This window comes from Taurulus bubalis (assembly GCF_910589615.1).
Source record: "Taurulus bubalis genome assembly, chromosome: 15".
Taxonomy (NCBI): Eukaryota; Metazoa; Chordata; class Actinopteri; order Perciformes; family Cottidae; genus Taurulus; species Taurulus bubalis.
In genome coordinates this window covers 1,650,343-1,669,781 of record NC_136603.1, presented here as the reverse complement: position 1 = coordinate 1,669,781, position 19,439 = coordinate 1,650,343, and the positions used below count along the sequence as shown (strand labels likewise).

The window sequence follows — 19,439 nt, the reverse complement described above, 5'->3', positions numbered from 1 at the left end:
GCGTCCCGTTTCTTGACATGCGCTCTCTGTACCTCTGCTAGCGCTCTGCCTCCGTTAGCACCCCCCACCCCCGCAGTCCTCCTCCGGGCGCCAGGAGTGAAGCTCGCCCAGAGCGCCACATGAGCTCGGGCCGGCGCTGTTTAGGCTCCTCTTGGCGGGCCCTGCTCCAGCAGCTATAGGCTACCATGGCGAAAAGAAAGGCAGAGCAGGCGCCCCAGAAAAAGGTCTGCCTAACGTTTAACATGAGTGGCTAGTTGAAATAGTCCAAACTGACACAGGTAGGATGAAACTTTCAGACATATTTAAATATGAAGAATATGAAGTTATTAAATTGTTTATATGGGCTACCTTTAGGAAAAATGACACCATGTCAATTTAATAGGCCTATAATTATTGTTAAGCACTGCATTAGCATTTTTCTTTCAATGCAGTTCCACTTTAATGTTGTACCTGCTGAGAAATGACTAAACACCTTTGATACTTTTATTTTTATATATATATATATATATATATATATATATATATATATATATATATATATATATATCATTATCAGTCATAACCAGTGAACCAGTCATAACCTCCCCTTATTGAAGTTCAACAAAGATCCTTCAAGTTCAACTAAACTGACAGGTAAAACGCCATCATTAAAATGTTCCCAAAGTCCAGCCATTATAAAGGATATTGAATAAATATCAACCTTGTATACATATTGATGCATTTGCTGTCATCTCTTTGAATCCCCTATGGCTAACGCAGGTTGCGAATGGCTCACAGTGCTGAAATGTGCGCTCAGAAAAAATGAAATTTGCTCAGTGCTGAAAGAAATTAGAGGGAACATTGCCGAGGACCCTTTGTGATCGATACCGAGGACCCTTTGTGATTGATACCGAGGACCCTTTGTGATTGATACCGAGGACCCTTTGTGATCGATACCGAGTACCCTTTGTGATCGATACCGAGGACCCTTTGTGATCGATACCGAGGACCCTTTGTGATCGATACCGAGGACCCCTTCACCGCCGTCTGAGGCTTCGTTGGCAGACCACTGCTCTCGGTGAGCCTCCTGACTGAGAGTACGACGCCGGCCCTCGGGTGCATTCATTCACAAGCGGCTCATCCTCCGAACATCTCCTCACAAAACGGTTCTCATAATTTCTTACTCCTCATTTCTTGTGCGTTTTTTTCTTCCTGCAACTCGTCAGTTTCTTTTTTAAAACAAACTGTTACTTTCCAGGAAACCAAACTACTTTGGCAGGTTGAGGACAAGACCGTGTTTGAGTTACGATAACTACAGAAGCGAAAAGTGCCTCTTTTAATTGATCACATTTACATTTATAAACAGTAGATAGTTGGTTATTTGGAGATTTGAAGGAGGTCTGGAGCCCTGACGATGTAGTGAATTGTTCAAACAATGACGCAATAAAAAGGAAGATCTGTGTTCCTGAACTGTTACATCATCCGGACGGAGGGAGAGAGAGAGAGAGAAACTGTGAAAGCCACGGGGCTTATGGTGTTTAGACCACATCACACACAGGCTCGGCGTGACACAAGCTGTCTCCAGCGAGGAGGGCCCATGGGAGTCTGAAGGGTGGAGGAGGTAGGGGGAGGAAGGGGGAGGAAAGGGGAGGGACACCCACCTTTGCAGCAGGCTGAACCCATGACGGCCAAACATGAATCCAGAAGTAAAGACGTCCCATCCCCAAAATCAACCGCAACGGGTTTCACAGAAACGGGACAAAGATGTCCGAAACACGAGCGAGCGACAACCTGAGCACCTGCTGAACACCTGAGCACCTCCGATCACTTGTTTCCTGGGTTGTAGGTGGTGTGACGGGAGGACGGAGGGAGGTATGGTGGGGTGTGCAGCAGATGTGAATCACATAAAAACATTTGTTTTGCCCTTCGCCAGGTCGTCGCCGAGAGAGAGAGAAAGAGGGCAGCAATCACAGGATTAAATCTTCAGATTAGATTAGATTTCTCTCTTCATTCATTTCCCTCCTCCTCCTCCTACCGACCTCATCTTCTTCATCATCGTCCTCCTTTAAATATTTATTTGTTTGTTCATGTTTTCTCATTTTCTCCGAGGCCTCGTAATCCCCCCGAGCCACAAACTACACTAATGGCTCCGTGTTCATTTCCTATTCCCACTCAACACAACTGGAGACGTGGACCCAGCAGCCGGGAGCGTGTTGTGTGTGTATTGTGTGTATTGTGTGTACTGTGTGTACTGTTTTTTATTGTGTGTATATTGGAGCTGTAAGTGATTTCAGGTCGCTCGCTTTAAGTGCAACTCCGTCAGGTGTAAGATTAGAGCTTCCCTCTGTTGCCTCTCCACAACTTAATAATAACAACTTATTACGTGAGGAAACTAAGCAACGAAAGGTGATGAATAGCAAGACGGAGAAGAAAAAAACATGGACTTTGTTCAATTTTTTTTTCATTTCTGTATGTTCGTGAGAAATCGTTCTCTTCTCACCTCCCTCTCGTTCCTCTCACACACAGATAGATGCAGAGTGAAATAGCTCTCATGCATTATATATATGATGCATTTGAATGCAGTCTTTAACAGAACGAACACTGGAACAAGTGGCTGAGGGTCATTCGTTGCCTCTTTGGAACGCAGACACTTGAAACCTCTTTAAAAGCTGCATTTGGTTCAGCGTCGTGTCGACGAGAGTTTTAAACCTCCAAAGAGCAGCGAAACAAAATAGTTCAAGTCCCGACAAGCTGTCGAAAGCCCAAACTTTGAAACTGGTCTGACACACAAACATCATTTATAAAAGCGGTCAATGTTTGTTTTTCTCTTAAAGCTCCACGACACGCACAACACGAGCACTACGTTGTGTAAGAAACATCCACAATTAGTAGAAGAACCGTTAATGCCGACTTAATCCTGCACAGAGCGACACAGATCAGTCGACACCTCTGGAGGCCAGAAAGCTCCCCTAACACCAGAAGCATTGATCATTCTGTCGGTCCAGGATCGTCCTGTCAACATAAACGTTCATCCTCTTGGCAACGCACTCGTAAGCCAGCAGAGGAGATTATAGCGAGAGGTCATTTAGAAGGATCAAACCACCGGGATTTGAAATGTACCCTAAGGGAGATTCAGGGATGTGTGCAGGATGGACGGATGGATGGATGGATGAGTGGATGGATGGATGGATGAGTGAATGGATGAGTGGATGGATGGATGAGTGGATGGATGGATGGATGGATGGATCGATGAGTGGATGGACGGCTGGACGGATGGATGAGTGGATGAGTGGATGGACGGGTGGAAGGATGAGTGGATTGTTGGATGGATGGATGTATAGATGGATAGATGGATAGATGGATGGTAGATGGATGGATGGTGGATGGATAGCTGATGGATGATGGATGGATGGATGATGGATAAATAGATGGATGAATGATGGATGGATGGATGATGGATGGATAGCTAATGGATTTTGGATGGGTGGTGGTTGGATGCGCAGGAAGACGAGCTGCTCTTGCTTACCTATATCCGTCTCTTTGTGGTTCTTGATGAGCTCAGCGAGCTCAAAGTTTCCAGCGATAATGGCGACCTGGAGAGAGAAATGAAAGTCATTGTATTTCATCTTTCCAAGTTCTTAAAGTAAAACATGACAATGACATAATATAAACCCATCATCAGTGGAGCAACGTTCTCTCTTTATGTGAAATTGTTTCCGTAAAATGGCGTCAATTTCCCAGATTTGAGAAAGTACTCAAACAAGAAGAAAGGCTTCTGAATCACAATGATGTGAGAACGCTCTTCTTTGAACTGGATAACACACAGCTTTAATCATCTGGAAGTAATCCACACACACACACACACACACACACACACACACACACACACACACACACACACACACACACACACACACGGTGATCCTACATGATTCACTAGATTAAAAACAAACAAAATCCAATTTCTTTAACACATAACTGATAGAAATGTTGCTATTTTGCTTCCATAACAAGTGTAAAAAAAACTTGTAAAATACACATTTAGGTTTTTATTTGACTAATTTTTATGCATGATCTGGGCATAATTTGATCAAGATTCTCGAGCCTCCCCGAGTTGTTCCAGATGCTTCAAGCCTAAACAACAACCTACAGAGTTTATTATCTTAGTAAAGATTATGACCTCAAGAATCAGAGTTTGCAAGAAGAATCACAATAAAACAAAACATTGGGGAGTTATGAAGGAGTTTCAGTCAAAAAACTCCGTCGTTCAGTTAAAACATGTAAAAGTGATAACCTTTATGCCTAATCATGGTCGGTGTGGTGCATGCTGGGTATCTAACTGTGCAGACATTTCTGCTTAAGACGTGTGACGCGTTCGAAGAAACCTCCACGACCACGGAAGCCGGCGCAGTCGAAAATGTTGAAGAGAGAGTAGGAAAAAAAATAGATTATTATTATTATAATATATTTATTAGACTCCTACAGCTCGTAGGGTTACGAAGAAGTGTCTCTTATTGAAATCCGACTGTAAAGTGTACTACGCTCTAGTGAAACGTTACGGCCGCCGCCCGGAAGTGACGGCGAGGCTACGGGGTTTATGTAATTACATAAACTTAACGGTAAGTTTAATTTGTTCTGTTCGTCAATAACTCTTCCCACAATGCTTTACTGTATTTCAATCATTTTAATGAAGTTAATCAACGTTGTGGTTTAGGAGATCCTTTAGGAAACGTCACTTGACTTATTCTTCTCTCTTCTTGTCCGATAATGGGCGGGGCTAGAAAGGTTTTAAAGAAGAACATGAAATGTGAGTGAAAGCACTGGAAAGTACTTACTGTAAGTTATTCTTCTCAAACTAATGTTTAACTTTATTCTTAAATAAATCTAAATGAACAAACTCCCAATAACTTTTTGTTTAAAAGCAATACACATTATGTTTCCTGGTATTTATGAATACAAATATATTTCTCTGGTATCAAATCTGATTATTTAGTTGCTCTCCGACGTTACATAACTTTGGTTTGCTACAAACATCCATGAACTCTTCATCTTCTGAACACATTAAATACAATTTTACTTCTGACACGCACACACACACACACACACACACACACACACACACACACACACACACACACACACACACAGCAGTGTGTTCTCAGAGTGTCCACCAGGGGGCGGTAGAGGTCTCTGCTCGGCCGCTGACCCACATGGCGCTGCCTGTTGACATGTTGTCGGGTGTTTCAGGGCGTTCAGTGCTCCTCAGGTGTAAAAATACTCTCACACACACACACACACACACACACACACACACACACACACACACACACACACACACATATACACACACACACACACACACACACACACACACACACACACACACACACACACACACACACACACATATACACACACATGTGCGTGCACACACACCTCAAGGGAAACCCAGCAGCGTTATGTAAGCCTGCTCTAAATCCTGGAGAACACACATCAGGAGGAAGAGATAGAAAAGGTGCATTATTAAAGCGCCGTTGGCTCGAGTAGTAAAACTCTGCTCCCTCCCTCTGCAGTCGACCTTTTCTTCATATAAATAAAAACACTTCTGAGAAAGAAAAAGAAAAAGAAAGCCCCTGAGAGCCTCAAACACCGATGGTTCCCACCAGCAACTGCTCTTGAATATTTCAACGCGCTGCATTAATATGCAATAGAATATTCCGGCTTTTCTTCGGGGGCTGAACATGCGAGTTGTTAGGCGTAATCATGCTCTTCTTCACGGGAGCAGATGTGACGCTTCCTGTGAGGGAGGAGGAGGAAGAGGAGGAAGAGGAGGAGGAGGATCTCCCACTCCCTCACAGGATCTCCCATAGTGCAGCGCCGCCACGTGGGACAGATCTGTGACAGGACGCAGGAGACCCGGCGCCGGATTGGTGGATGTGATGGAGGAAGTGACACGAGAGACGGATGGAGCGACTGATGCAGAACTAATTGTATCTGTAAGATGTTTGGAGCGAGCCGTGAAGGGGTTTGCCTTTTCAACACGATGAAGAGCCAGCTCTCCGAATATCTTGTTTACCATTTGTGTATTGGACGGCGTATTATATTCACACAGCATTAATAACACACTAAAGGCTGTTCATGGCGGATCTATGGTTGTGTAGAAGTCTATGCTTCATGTGTTAAAGCTGCATTCTCTCTCCTAACCACCAGGGGGTGACTCCTCTGGTTGTATAGAAGTCTATGCTTCATGTGTTAAAGCTGCATTCTCTCTCCTGACCACCAGGGGGTGACTCCTCTGGTTGTATAGAAGTCTATTCTTCTTCATGTGTTAAAGCTGCCACCAAGCTACTACTCCTCTGGTCTGGGAGTTGTCCATGTTTTTGTCTTAAAACTTTAACTTAAATCAAAACTTTTAACTTAATTTCAAGTTAATTGTAACATTTTGGTCACCAACAAATGTTCGGTTGTAAAACCAAGATGCCGATGAATAAAAACCCAGACTATTTCTTACATACAATCTATGGCTGTAACCTTTTTCATCCAAATCCTTCTATTCTTTCTCGTCTTTTGACATTTTCAACCTCACGAAGGAACTCAGACCCCCTGACATACAGCCTGCTATATCATCACCTTGTGAAGCTGTTGCACTTTTCCTTTTAAATTCAGGAAGTTGAAATTCATCAGAATCGATGAGGTAATACGACATGAAAGCAGGTAACCAATCAGCAACGAGAAACACAGTCCCGATTTAACTCTCATCATCATTCCACCGCCCACCATCACCACCGCTACTGGCACCGCCGCCGCCAGCACCGCCCCCACATCCATTCTTCCCCTGTTCTCCCCTGGTTGTCTTGGAGACGAATGGTTTGTTTGTGCATGACACAGAAGCGATGCATGAGACTGAACAATCAATAAAAAAATTGAGGAAGAACAAAAGACCCGGTGGTTAAAACTCCAGTTCTGAGGACACACATACTGTCTCATTACGTCCTCCGAGTCAGTTTGGTGCATCAATCAGAGCCACAATAAGTTAAGTGGTACTACAATAGATTACTTTAATGTTTCCAGAAGAGGAAAATGAATCACAATCACTGGAGGTGGCTGTTTATCCCAGAGAATGTCGCTTAAAGCTTAAAAAAACAAAGACACAGAGTTTTGGACGAGTCAATAAACGTTCGTTACAGGCGTTGTGCCTTTAAAGGAAGTTGTGTCTTTACAGGAAGTTTCATCTTTACAGGAAGTTATACCTTTACAGGAAGTTGTGCCTTTACAGGAAGTTATAACTTTATAGGAAGTTGTGCTTTTACAGGAAGTTATACCTTTATAGGAAGTTGTGCTTTTACAGGAAGTTATACCTTTACAGGAAGTTGTGCTTTTACAGGAAGTTATACCTTTACAGGAAGTTGTGTCTTTTCAGGAAGTTGTGCCTTTATAGGAAGTTGTGTCTTTACAGGAAGTTGTGTCTTTTCAGGAAGTTGTGTCTTTATAGTCGTTGTGCCTTTACAGGAAGTTGTGTCTTTATAGGAAGTTGTGTCTTTATAGGAAGTTGTGTCTTTTCAGGAAGTTGTGTCTTTATAGGCGTTGTGCCTTTACAGGAAGTTGTGTCTTTTCAGGAAGTTGTGCCTTTACAGGAAGTTGTGTCTTTTCAGGAAGTTGTGCCTTTACAGGAAGTTGTGTCTTTTCAGGAAGTTGTGCCTTTTCAGGAAGTTGTGCCTTTATAGGAAGTTGTGCCTTTATAGGCGTTGTGCCTTTACAGGAAGTTGTGTCTTTACAGGAAGTTGTGTTGAGGCAACACATCCACCTGGGCGGCTTTAGGAAAAGAGCGTGGTGGCAGTCGAGTAGCATTAATAAATAAGGTTCATGAAGCAGTGAACCACGAAGGGGAAGCTGCTGGCCGTAAAAACAAAACAATGAGCTGAAAGACGCCCAAATTACGAGTGACCCTTCAGCCTTTGTATCCACTGTTAATATAAAGATACTGACAAGCAGCTTTCATGACTTCGGCCTTTTGGTTCATGTACATGGAACTAATCCCATAAAACACAATAGTGACATAACATCTGCATCGTTGCATGTTGTTGTATTCCCATTGACTGACTCATGTTATGCTGGTTTCAGGTGCTGCTGCAGCTCATAATTCCCACTGAGGCACTGGGAGGTGGAGAGATGGGAGAGAGCCAACCGTTGCTATGGCACCAAAACTCAGCTGTTCACTGGGGGTTTAAGCTGAAACGGGTTAAACCTGACGCTTAGTGTTCATAGGACTATTTATACACTGGAAAAAAAGTGAATTGCCTGACAAAAACGTCTGCTTGCACTTCAGCAAAACTGTACCGGATTACACGGGCATCGGGAATAATGTGACACTGAGATTTGGATACTTTGACGCATCACCGGCGGCTGTAACTCGCTGCACGTGACTCTGAATAGTAATAACAAGGCAGACGGGGAAGCAGAGGGGGAAATAATGCCAAAGGATGGGAGGAACAAGAGAATGTGTGGGGGGGCAGAGAGGGCAGGATATGAAGGGAAGGGTGGAGGGAGGAATAGATTAGAAGAATGGCAAAGGAGAAAGTGCAGAAGAGATATTAAGAAATGAAATTAGGCAGAGGATGAAAAGCTTAGAGGAGCTCAGAGGTGAGATTGGACGGAAGCAAAATGCTGTTTGAGGAGAGAAAAGAGACAAAGAGGAGTTGGAGGAAGTAGAGAGGACGTGACCAATTTCTGGTTAGATAAAGAAAATTATTTTTTATCTCTTTGCAAAAAAAGCCCTCCATCGAGAGAATGGGGCACTCAGAGAGGATCATGGGAGTTTTCGCCTATGCTCAAATTCTTTTCCTTTTGTTGTACTGCAACAATGGTGATCTTATGATGTTGATATTATGGGATGGCCACACACCCACACGGTGTCCTAATTAAGCGCACACGCGGCCGTGGAGATGGCTTTGTGTTCACGTCTGCTCTCTGACGCCGTTCATGTGACGTCGCTTTACAAGCAGTCCTCCCGGTCCACGTTAAGAAGCGTGCAGAGCGCCCACGCTGGGAAATACATAATATTAACAATACAAGAGACACAAACAAATACAAGAGACACGCGTGTATGAAAAGGGATTCCTCGTTAGTAACCTCTTAATGAGGAATGGAATGACCGACTTCAGATGCAAACGTCGCTCCCACCAACATGGAGGGATTACGCAATGAGCATTTACCTCCAACCTGTCACTCAAAGAAACACCTGCCAACCAGGAAGTGACTCAGAATGACCACACACTACAAAGAGACTACAGAAGACACAAAAGGACTACAAAGAGACCCAAACAACGATGAAGAGATGAAACATAACTTCAAAGAGATGCAAACAACTACAAAAAATACCAAAACAACCACAAAGAGACACAAAACAACTACAACAACCTCTCACTCCTCACCCTGAACCTCTCACTCTTCACCTCTCACTCCTCACCATGAACCTCTCACCCTGAACCTCTCACTCCTCACCCTGAACCTCTCACTCCTCACCCTGAACCTCTCACTCCTCACCCTGAACCTCTCACTCTTCACCTCTCACTCCTCACCCTGAACCTCTCACTCCTCTCACTCCACCTCCTTCATCTCCTCATCTTTCTTCCTCCCTTCATCTCCTCATCTTTCTCCATCTGCTCATCTTTCTTCTTCCCTTCATCTCCTCATCTTCTTTCCTTCATCTCCTCATCTTTCTTCTTCCCTTCATCTCCTCATCTTTCTTCCTCCCTTCATCTCCTCATCTTTCTTCATCTGCTCATCTTTCTCCTTCCCTTCATCTCCTCATCTTCTTCCCTTCATCTCCTCATCTTCCTTCATCTCCTCATCTCCTCCTACCTCGGCTGCTGATCCTACATGATCCAGAACGCTGGGCCGATCAGAAACCGGCACAAGCTTGTGTTGCTGCTCTGTGTAGGAGGAGAGATAAAGATAGTCAGAGCGCTCCACTCCGAGCAGAGCGAGTCCACGGAGTGGAGTGGCTTGTTGCTCTGCTGCTGTCTCTTCCACCACAGAGAGAGTCTGAGGTTCTGAGAGACTAAAACATTCAAACGCTTCTTATTTTTAAACTGACGGCGTGACGTGATTTGTCGCTTTCACTGCTGCAGAAACCTGATGATGGTCATGTTTACAGACCTAAGAATAACCCACGTTTACAGTGTGAACGTCATATCCCAAGCGTGCAATCTGCAGCATGAAAAGGTAGCAAATACCAGCTCAACCCCACGGGATGATCGCTCTCTAGAAAGGTGCTTCTTCCAACGCGTGACGCAACGGAGAGGAGAGAGAGCAGAGCATCGATCCGGATCACGCAGCTGGAAATAAAGCTGCACGTAACACTGAGACCTGATCTCCATCCAGACCTGAGCTCCACTGAGACCTGATCTCCATCCACACCTGATTTCCATCCAGACCTGATCTCCATCCAGACCTGATCTCCATCCAGACCTGATCTCCATCCAGACCTGAGCTCCATCCAGACCTGAGCTCCACTGAGACCTGATCTCCATCCAGACCTGATCTCCACTGAGACCTGATCTCCATCCACACCTGATCTCCATCCACACCTGATCTCCATCCAGACCTGATCTCCATCCAGACCTGATCTCCATCCAGACCTGAGCTCCACCGAGACCTGATCTCCACTAAGACCTGAGCTCCACTGAGACCTGATCTCCATCCACACCTGAGCTCCACTGAGACCTGATCTCCATCCAGACCTGATCTCCATCCAGACCTGAGCTCCATCCAGACCTGAGCTCCACTGAGACCTGATCTCCATCCAGACCTGAGCTCCACTAAGACCTGAGCTCCACTGAGACCTGAGCTCCATCCAGACCTGAGCTCCACTGAGACCTGATCTCCATCCAGACCTGATCTCCACTGAGACCTGAGCTCCACTGAGACCTGATCTCCATCCAGACCTGAGCTCCACTAAGACCTGAGCTCCACTGAGACCTGATCTCCATCCAGATCTGAGCTCCACTGAGACCTGATCTCCATCCAGACCTGATCTCCACTGAGACCTGAGCTCCATTGAGGCCGCGACCCCCGACCCCCCCGACGTGACCTGGAGGACCCCGTTGGACTTCATAAACGTCTGGATGAGGCTCTTGTCGTACTTTCCAATGCAACTAAACTGCATTCTCCTTCATGTTTCGAAGGACACATATTTTCTCCTAGACCGTCCTTCTCGCCGGACCGTCCAAAAAAAGCAGCCGATCACCTTTGACCCCAACGGCCTAAATGTTCACTCTGGCTTGAAACCTTTTATCTGACCTTGCATAGAGTTTGTCATGTATAAGTACATCGATACACAGGCCTCTTCCCCCTCTCTATATTCTAAGCTTTTTTAAGTATTTCTGGAGTATTTTGTCTCGGTCTCTTTTTACCCTGAAGGAGACCGCCATGTTGAAACGTTGATAAATTATGAAACTATTGAACATTCTTTGCATTTGGGTTCAGTAGAAGAAAAAAAAGGATTTAACTTTAAATGACCGTGAAATCAAAAAAGAACAAAACACAACAACACATCTTGGTTATCTCGGTATTATTCTGCGTTGAGAGCGCAGACCTCCATCCCATTGGTGACACGTTTACAGCCAACATGTGAAGTGTAACACAGGTAGTGTGCTGACGTGTCTTCAGGAGGCTGCACTGCAATAACATGAAGGCATTGATCGATAGGGGATTATATAATAGCATTATTGTTTGCTTTACTTTGCAACAGAAAACCTGTGAACAATGATTTGATATTCTCTCTTTAGTTAATTAAAGGCCGCTCGCCTTTATATAAAACCCTTTCAAGGTGGAGACGTCCTCTCAAGGCCACGCAGCTGGATGACTGAACATCGACGGCCTCGTCTCCGACACGATCACGCTCCCTCCAAACTAAACGGCACTCTCAATCAAGAAGGAAACTTATTTGTTTTCACATTGTAAACTTAAAATAAAAAAAATTGAAGGCTACACAACCACTTCATTAGGTTTTGTATCAAACATCACGGTTTGGCTTAAAATTATGAAGCAATTTAAACAAAACACAACAAAACTAGGCGGTTGTGTTCAGGCAGTACGACTTGTGAGTGACCCGTTAAGAGCAAACAAACCCACAATGCATCTGTTCCCAAACAGCGTGACAGTGGTACGATCTTTGGGAACGCCATTTTAGGAGACAGATCTGTTTTATCTACGAAGGGTCCAAAATAAGAGAGTATTTCATCGTCTCATGGATTGCTTCATTTTGCTACAGTCTTGTGAAAAATGCGTGAGAAATAATGTTTAAATTCTCCAGAGGCTCCTCCTCCAATGTTCTCCTTCATACAAAATTAAAAAAAACATTCCAAACAATTCTAAACTGCAGCCAAAGTCGACCGTTTGCAGACGACACGCCTCTTTAGACGCGTGGACCAATCGAACGCTCTCGGTTCCGCTCCAAACGGCCGGAGACACTTTGTCAAATCCCCTCGTTGTTGCTGACCTTGACCATTTTAACTGTTGCCATGGTAACAAAGGAGACGTAGAAAATGTGCTGCTACCAAATATGTTTTCTTTTTCTTTTTCTTCCCACCACTTCGGATGCTGAAATAGATTTTCTATAATCGCGTTCATGCAAACCACAGAGAAGAAGAGTGCGTTCTCTCTTGCCTGAAATGGACTCTGGCTGTTGTAGTTCTTCACTTCTTTGTCGGCTCCACGAACAAGCAGCACTCTGGCACAGTTATCCTGAGGAGAGAGGAACACAGACATGAGCGACAAGGGCTGAGATCGTGAAGTCTAAAACAACCAAAGACAATCCTTCAGATTCTCCTACTTTGTCGGCAGGAAAAGGCCGACGAGCTTCAACGGCAGAATTCTCCAAAAGCAAAAGAAGTCAGAGGAGCAGGAAGTGATCAACATCCCAGCACCGACACAGAACATCTACTACCTACATCAGGAACGCAGCTTCATTCGCTGCTAAGTGTGTATCTATTGCTCCACTCAAAGAGAGAGAGAGAGAGAGAGAGAGAGAGAGAGAGAGAGAGAGAGAGAGAGAAGAACAAGAAGAGAGATGGAGAGTGCTGAGGGGTTTGAATCTACTGCACAAATCGCCCACAAAGTGCTCAACCACGCATGTACCACACACACACACACACACACACACACACACACACACACACACACACACACACACACACACACACACACACACACACACATGAGAATATAAATACTTGAGTAAAAAAAAACGCCTCACACAGATACTGACACACAACCACAATCTGCACAGTGTCCATGGAAAACACAGATGTGTTGTACCATTTGACAAGTCATGTTAAGACGAGCACGAGCGTGGTTGTTTATTGCTTTCCATCTGGAGAGCATTCATCCCCGTGACATGTTCAATGTGTGACACACGTCAGAGCTGAAGCGAAAAGGCAAACGTATGGACCGGAGGGAGGAGAGGTCCAGGATGTTGCATCACTGATGGAGAAAGATGCAGAGGAGCATTCTCACAGAGTCAGAAGTTAATGTTTCATTTTATGCAACGCTCTGCACTGGGGTCTGATCAGAGTGATGCATCCACCAAGAGGCAGCGAGGATTCAACCACATTGGAACAGCAGCCCAATAACAGACCGACCCGGGTTATCATTGGCTCTGCAGCTTCAGATGAGAAAACAGGATGTTCTCTGTATTTATTTGATTGCCGTGTCTCCTGCAAAAGCAGGTTCCCATGCCACTGAGCTGCACTCTCTGTTGCGTTTGCACACATTTCCTCCCGGTTCACGGTCGCAGTTAAACACAGTTTTAAAACAGTTTAAAACACACATAAATGCTACACAACTTTGTTCCGTTCACATTACATTTCATTTAGCTGACACCTTTATCCAAAGCGACTTACAATAAGTGCATTCAACCAAAGTACAAACTCAGAACAACAAGAATCAAGAAAGCACAATTTCTTCAAGAAAGCCAAACTACAAAGTGCTATCAGTAAGTGCCATTTAAATGCTACTATGTGTTACTTTCTTTATTCAAGGTGTAGAAGAAGTGTTTTTAGTTTGCGACGGAAGATGTAGAGACTTTCTGCTGTCTTGATGTCAATGGAGCTCATTCCACCATTGAGGAGCCAGGACAAGAACAGTCAGGACTTTGTTGAGTGTTCAGCTCACAGTGACGGAGCTACAAGCCGATTGGTTGAAGCCGAGCGGAGTGAACGAGCCGGGGTGTACGGTTTGACCATGTCCTGGATGTAGAAAGGACCTGATCTGTTCGCAGCACGGTACACAAGTACCAATGTTTTGAAGCGGGTGCAGGCGACCACCGGTAACCAGTGAAGGGAGCGGAGTCGTGTGGGTTTCGGTTAAAGACCAGTCGAGCTGCTGCATTCTGGATGAGCTGCAGAGGTCGATGGCACTAGCAGGTAGACCTGCAGGAGGGAGTTACAGTAGTCAAGGTGCAAGATGATCAGAGCCTGGACCAGAACCTGTGCCGCCTTCTGGGTGAGAAGGGAACGTATTCTCCTGATGTTGTGTAGCATGAACCTACAGGATGTTGTACAGCATGGACCTACAGGAAGGTGTTGTTGTGGTATTGTTGGCAGTCAGGGAGAGCTGACTGTCGAGTGTAACACGAGGTTCCTGGCAGTCTGGGCCAACACTGAGTTGTTGGGTGGGAGAGCCTTTTCCTGGAAGGAAAAGTAGTTCAGTCTTGTCAGGGTTAATGTTCAGGTGGTGTGCGGACATCCACTGATAGATTCCAGTCAGACAGGCAGAGATTCCTGCTGCTACCTAACGACAGGATCAGTTGGGTGTCATCAGCATAGATATGGTAGGAAAAGTCATGCGAGCGAATGACGGAGCCAAGAGAGTTGGTGTACAGAGAGAAGAGGAGAGAACCCAGGACGGAGCCTTGAGGGACCCCGGTAATGAGAGGACAAGGTTCAGACACAGATCCTCTCCAGGTTACCTGGTAGGTGGTCTTTGAGGTAGGATGAGAAGAGAGAGAGCAGATAAGGATCTGGTGGATCACTGTGTCAAAGGCAGCAGAAAGGATAAGGACAGAGGAGAGAGAGGCTGCTCTAGCAGTGTGAAGCTGCTCTAGCAGTGTGAAGCTGCTCTGAGACAGCGAGGAGGGCAGTCTCTGTTGAGTGGCCGGCCGGAAACTTGTTTGAAGACAGCTCGCTCCAGAGTTTTGTAAAGAAAGGGAAGGAGAGAGACAGGTCTGTAGTTGTTGACTTCAGACGGGTTGAGAGGGTTTCTTCAGGAGAGGATTGACTCTGCCTCCTTAGAGAGTCAGGGAAACAGCCAGTTGAGAGGGAGGTGTTGATCAGATGGGTGAGAAAGGGAAGAAGGTCAGGAGCAATGGACTCTCTGAGTGACTGGAGGCACTCCAAGGTCAGAGGGTCAAATGCTCTCCCATGAGTGGCTGCAAACACGGGTCAGAGGTCAGAGGCTCCGGCTGACCTTCGGGCTCCAGAGCTTACTCACGGGTTTAAGTAACACAGTCTTTTAACGTCTGTTAGGTGCACATTCAGGCTGGAGTTATTCTATATTCTATGTATTCTATATATTGTTATCGTCAATAAATGAACAGAGAAAAAAATCAAGAGGCTCTAGATACGGTCTGACTTCCTGTAACACATCTTTACAAATTACTCTTTAATTTCACTTTTTATCCAGTTGTCAGGAGATGAGAGGAGAGAGGAGGGAGGAGGAGGAGAGATGAGATAGGGGAGGAGGGAGGAGAGATGAGATAGGAGAGGAGAGAGGAGAGAGGAGGGAGGAGGGAGGAGAGAGGAGGCTCAGTCGTTTCCGAAAACGTTGCTCTCTGTCGTGTTGTATCAAACAAACTGGAGGAAATTGTGACTTTGTTGGGGACTATTTTCAGCGGTGGATGAATCCACACTTGGTGGAAGCTTACGTTGTTTCTACGAGCAACAAAAGGAGGAGAAACCAATCAGAAATATGAGGAGTAATTTTTAACCGTGTAAACAATTTAGCATAAATCCACACGTCCACCGAGTAAATCAACACATTCAAGATGGAATCGCTGACTCGGCGCGGTCCTTCTGGGGATTCTCGACGAAAGAGCATCAAACACACGAGCAACAAACAAGGAAGGAAGGCGTGATGCGTCCCACGGGAAGAGGAACAAAGGATGCTGCAGAGGGATGCTGCGGGCTGAAAGAGGCGGAGCCTGAAGGTGAGTACGGACTGAAGGAGGCGGAGCCTGATGAATGAATGAATGAATATATACTTTATTAATCCCCAAGGGGAAATTTAGTGTCCCGTAGCAGCCATTTACACAGAAGATAAGATGAGATATAAAAACAACAGGGATGAAATACATATGCAATAATAATACTAATAGAATAAAGATAAAAATAACGACAACAATAAAATAGCTGTATGAAATAAAGAATAACAGAGTATTAATTTAGGAATTAAATTAAATCAACTTAAACTTAAACAGTAGAAGTGCAAGTATGTATGTGCATATTAAGGTGTAAATAAAAATAAAATAAAAATAACAACAACAACAACAAACAATAGGAGAGTGCAAAAATGCCATAAATGTATATAATATGATATGTTCAGTGTAGGTAACTATGAACATGTACAGTGTTTACAGTGTTTAATCCACAGAGGATCCAGCAAGCGGTGACTTGTTGTAAAGCCGTATTGCTGTAGGCAGGAATGTTCTCCTGTAGCGGTCCTTGGTGCAGCGGAGCGTGAGGAACCTCTTGGAGAAAGTGCTCCTCTGGCCCTGCAGCAGGTGGTGGAGAGGGTGGTCATATATATATATATATATATATATATATATATATGACCCTGCAGCAGGTGGTAGAGAGGGTGGTCCAGGTTGTCCAATATGGACAAAAGTTTCTTCAACGTCCTCATCTCCACCACCTGCTCCAGAAACTCCTGCTTGCAGCCGATGATGGAGCCGGCCTTCTTAACTAGCTTGTTAAGTCTGTTGGTGTCACCGGCTCCAATGCTGCTCCCCAGCAGACGATGGAGAAGTACAGGGCGCTGGACACCACCGACTGGTAGAACATCTCCAGCATCTTCTGCACACATTGAAGGATCCAAGCTTCCTCAGGAAAAAGAGTCGACTCATCCCCTTCTTGTACACAGCGTTGACGTTGGCCTTCCAGTTCAGTCGGCTGTCGATGGAAACACCAGGTACCTGTACTCCTCCACCATGTGATGAGACACCAGGTACCTGTACTCCTCCACTATGTGATGAGACACCAGGTACCTGTACTCCTCCACTATGTGATGGAGACACCAGGTACCTGTAGTCCTCCACTATGTGATGGAGACACCAGGTACCTGTACTCCTCCACTATGTGATGGAAACACCAGGTACCTGTACTCCTCCACCATGTGATGAGACACCAGGTACCTGTACTCCTCCACTATGTGATGAAACACCAGGTACCTGTACTCCTCCACTATGTGATGGAGACACCAGGTACCTGTACTCCTCCTCCATGTGATGAAACACCAGGTACCTGTACTCCTCCACTATGTGATGAGACACCAGGTACCTGTACTCCTCCTCCATGTGATGAGACACCAGGTACCTGTACTCCTCCTCCATGTGATGAAACACCAGGTACCTGTACTCCTCCACTATGTGATGAGACACCAGGTACCTGTACTCCTCCATGTGATGAGACACCAGGTACCTGTACTCCTCCATGTGATGAGACACCAGGTACCTGTACTCCTCCATGTGATGAGACACCAGGTACCTGTACTCCTCCATGTGATGAGACACCAGGTACCTGTACTCCTCCATGTGATGAGACACCAGGTACCTGTACTCCTCCTCTATGTCCTCGTCCTCTCCCAGAACACTCAGAGGACTAGGAGCCGTCGTCTTCCTCCTGAAGTCCACCACCATCTCTCTGGTCTTGGCCACGTTCAGAAGCAGATGATTCTCACCGGTCCACTCCACAAAGTCACTCACCACTGCCCTGTACTCCTCCTCCCGTCCATCCCTAATACACCCGACCACTGCAGAGTCATCAGAGAACCTCTGCAGATGGCATGACTCTGTGTTGTACTGGAAGTCAGTGGTGTACAGGCTGAACAGGAAGGGAGACAGAACAGTTCCCTGTGGGGCTCCAGCATCACTGACCACCGTCCCAGACAGCACACGGCCCATCCTGACAAACTGTGGTCTGCTTGTGAGGTAGTCAGTGATCCAGGAGATGGTGGACGAGTCTACCCCCACCACCCGCAGCTTCTCACCCAGTAGCAGTGGTTGGATGGTGTTAAATGCACTGGAGAAGTCAAAGAAAGTGACTCTCACAGAGACTTCTGTTCCATCCAGGTGCGACTGGGCTCGTTGCAGCAGGTAGATGATGGCGTCGTCCACACCCACATGAGGCTGGTAAGCAAATTGTAGAGGGTCCAGCGACGATTTCACCTGCGGTCGGAGGTGAGCCAAGACCAGGAGGAGACGGATGAGGGCTGTGAACTAAACCTATTGAAGAAACAGTTCAGCTCGTTGGCCCTCTCCAGGGAGCCCCCTGATTGTCTCCCTCCCACCTTGAAGCCGGTAATCTGCTTCATCCCGGTCCACACCTCCCTCGTGTTGTTCTGCTGGAGTTTGGCCTCCAGCTTCCTCCTGTAGGAGTCCTTGCCCTCCCTGATCTTCACCTTCAGGTCACGCTGGACTCTCCTGAGCTCATCCCTGTCCCCAGACCTGAAAGCAGCTTTCTTCTTATTAAGAAGAGCCTTCAGGTCCCTGGTGATCCAGGGCTTGTTGTTGGGGAAGCAGCGCACAGTCCGGGATGGTATGGTGGTGTGTTCACAGAACGTGATGTATTCAGTGATGCAGTCTGTCATGCTGTTGATGTCCTCCCCATGTGGTCCACACAGCACATCCCAGTCCATCCCAGTCCTGCAGGGCGTCGTTAGCCTCCTGAGACCACCTCCTAACAATCCTGGTGGTCGCAGGCAGCTTCTGCACCAGAGGAACATACCTGGGTGTCAGCAGGACCAGGTCGTGATCAGACCTGCCAAGGGGGGGAAGGGCAGTGGCCCTGTATGCATCCTTAGTGTTTGCATACAGGAGGTCCAGAGTTTTATTGTTTCTTGTGGGGCTGACTGCTAACATACTGTACAAAGTAGGCAGAGCTTTGTCCAGTGTTGTGTGATTAAAGTCACCAGTTATTGTCATAATAGCCCCGAGCCCTTCTCCGGAGCTCCAGAGGGATCACAGGCCCGGCTCCGGGCTGCGGTTTGCACAGCGCAATCAGCTGAGCGCGAGAAAAAACAATAGTCCCAGTCATTGTTTGTTTGTGGCTCTCCGTTGCAAGCGGAAAAGTAGTAAGAAAGCCACAAGAAGGTTGAGAAAAAGTTACGGTCCATTGTCCAGGCGTAATTTAAACCAAACGAGAAATAAAAGAAAAAGAAGAAGAGAGGAAAGTGGAAAAAAA

At 45.9% G+C, this 19,439-nt stretch overlaps 1 protein-coding gene across 1 annotated transcript in view; it reads right to left on the bottom strand.

Annotated features, from left to right (window-relative positions):
- The window catches only part of LOC306748218 (SH3 and multiple ankyrin repeat domains protein 2-like), a gene marked incomplete at its 3' end in the record, with an annotated part of 110,041 nt that overhangs the window by 74,238 nt on the left and 16,364 nt on the right, over positions 1-19,439 (bottom strand). The window contains exons 8-9 of the mRNA XM_079231358.1: positions 12,649-12,726; positions 3,506-3,572 (exon numbers count right to left, since the gene is read on the bottom strand). Coding sequence (XP_079087484.1) covers positions 3,506-3,572; positions 12,649-12,726 — 145 coding nt within the window. The remainder of the gene's footprint in view (positions 1-3,505; positions 3,573-12,648; positions 12,727-19,439) is intronic.